Below are 1,856 nucleotides of genomic sequence, written 5' to 3'. Positions count from 1 at the left end.
GCCAGCATAGTAAGGACCTCGGAGTGAATGACCTTCAACGTCGCTTTAAAGTCGGCAGAAAGATTGAGCGACGGAAGCGTCAGTGCTTGCTCTAATTTCGCACTCAAGCGTTCAAGTTCATCCTTGTGTCTGGCAACACTAGCCCTTCCAATGTCCATGTCCATGAAGGACACGTACTCAAATACCAACCCCTTCAAGAACTTCAAGTCCTCTTCTGAAGAAGCAGTAGGACGATCATATGGAGTAGGGCGAGGCATTTGGACCTGCCCCCAGGAAGCGAACAAATCCTGGATAGAACGAACAATCCCGTCAGCATCCTGCAAAGAAGATTGCCAACGTTAAAAATATTCGTTACAACGAACAAGTTGGAAATAGGAATGGGACAAAGAGAAAAACTACCTCGTCGACAATCGTAGAAGATGGCGCACCCTCAGCCAAGCTGGCCACCAACGACTCATCCATTCGTGAGGACTTCCCCTTGTCCGAGGCGAGAAGACGTTGCCACAACGGCGGACTCATGGGAGTATCTGCAAAGTTCAAAGAGCAACCAGTCAGAAACCAATAACACGAGCAAAGGTAAGACATCAAAAACTGAATTACCTTCTGCTTCGGTGATTGGGGGGTCGACGCCCTGGGAGGAAGGCGGCTCATTCATGGGTTGTGATGAAGAATCTGGGACTGAAGATATACCTTTAAGCATGGTCCCATCAACCGGTTTGGATGAAGTAGCCTCAACAAGGGATGATGGAGCAGGAGTTGGTAATGCCAAAGCCTTTGAAGGGGAAGCTGAGCTTTTCTGAAAAGTCCAAAAGATCATCAGTACACAGAAAATTTTCAAATGGGGAAGAGCATACTTGTAAATAGGCCAATTTAAGTACCTTCCTTTTAACGATAAGAGGGACATCATCATCATCATCATCAACATCATCCTCCAGAATGGAAGATGCTGAGGCTGGCCGTTTGCGGCTTGGAGCACTCTTGGCCATAGTTGGCCTGGCAGGGAGGGAAGAAGATGGACGAGCAGATTGTTTAGTACGACGAGAAGGAGAGTGGTTCCGAATAGACAAAGGAGTGGCCAAAGCAGGAGGAGGAGAAGAAATACTCGGTTGGTCTAATGAATGAAAGGCACGATTGGCCTCAGTCGCAAATAATCTGCGCTTCACCGATGGCCAAAGTTGTTCGAAAAGAGGGTGAGTAGCGTGACAAGGATTAAAAGGGGCTAATGAAAAATGGCTTGATAAGTGGAGGTTGCGAGCGTTTATAGCCTCTACTTCCACCTTATTAATGGTATGAAAACGGTCGTTTAAGTTCTTCGAATAACAAAGAGGAACAGGCCAAGTTTGGCCGAAACCAAGCTGCCGAGCAAAAAATTGGGGAGCATAAATCTCTACCCCAGCTTTGGCATTGGTCCCGGTTAAGATATCGTGGAAAAGCTCCCTCCCAGATAAGAACTGGATCCAAACGAGCAGAGATGTGCTCGCGCTATCTAGAGTGGAAGGAGGATGCACGTAGTCCGGAGTCAAAAAAGGAGGGAAAGGAAAGAAGGAAGAGATTGAATTTAAAGAATAAAAGAATGAAAAAATGTCCCTTTTGGACATACTTACAGGAGTTAAAGGCTCCATAGCTAGCCCGTAACAGCTAGCAGAAGGACAAGAAATGGATGGAGCACCAAGCGATGGAAAATAGGATCTCAACCACAGCTGAGTGAACCAAAGAGGTCCACTGCCAGTAGGAGATGCACCATTCTTCAATTGAGCCTGAAGAAAAGACATACCTCTATAAAGGGCAGCCCAAAACAAAGAACATAAATTCAAAGGCCTGCCACGCGCCAGTTCGTGCGCTATAGGTAGATAACT

The 1,856-nt window shown here is 46.7% G+C and overlaps 1 protein-coding gene across 1 annotated transcript in view; it reads right to left on the bottom strand.

Annotated features, from left to right (window-relative positions):
• Positions 1–700, bottom strand: part of LOC111389118 — a 1,767-nt gene extending 1,067 nt beyond the window's left edge. Inside the window, exons 1-3 of the mRNA XM_023013973.1 lie at positions 601–700; positions 400–527; positions 104–317 (exon numbers count right to left, since the gene is read on the bottom strand). Coding sequence (XP_022869741.1) covers positions 104–317; positions 400–527; positions 601–700 — 442 coding nt within the window. The remainder of the gene's footprint in view (positions 1–103; positions 318–399; positions 528–600) is intronic.
• Between the last annotated feature and the right edge of the window lie 1,156 nt (positions 701–1,856).

Source organism: Olea europaea, unplaced genomic scaffold (assembly GCF_002742605.1).
Source record: "Olea europaea var. sylvestris unplaced genomic scaffold, O_europaea_v1 scaffold563, whole genome shotgun sequence".
Taxonomy (NCBI): Eukaryota; Viridiplantae; Streptophyta; class Magnoliopsida; order Lamiales; family Oleaceae; genus Olea; species Olea europaea.
The sequence above is the reverse complement of the archived record's forward strand: the minus strand, read 5'-3'. Positions and strand labels throughout refer to the sequence as shown.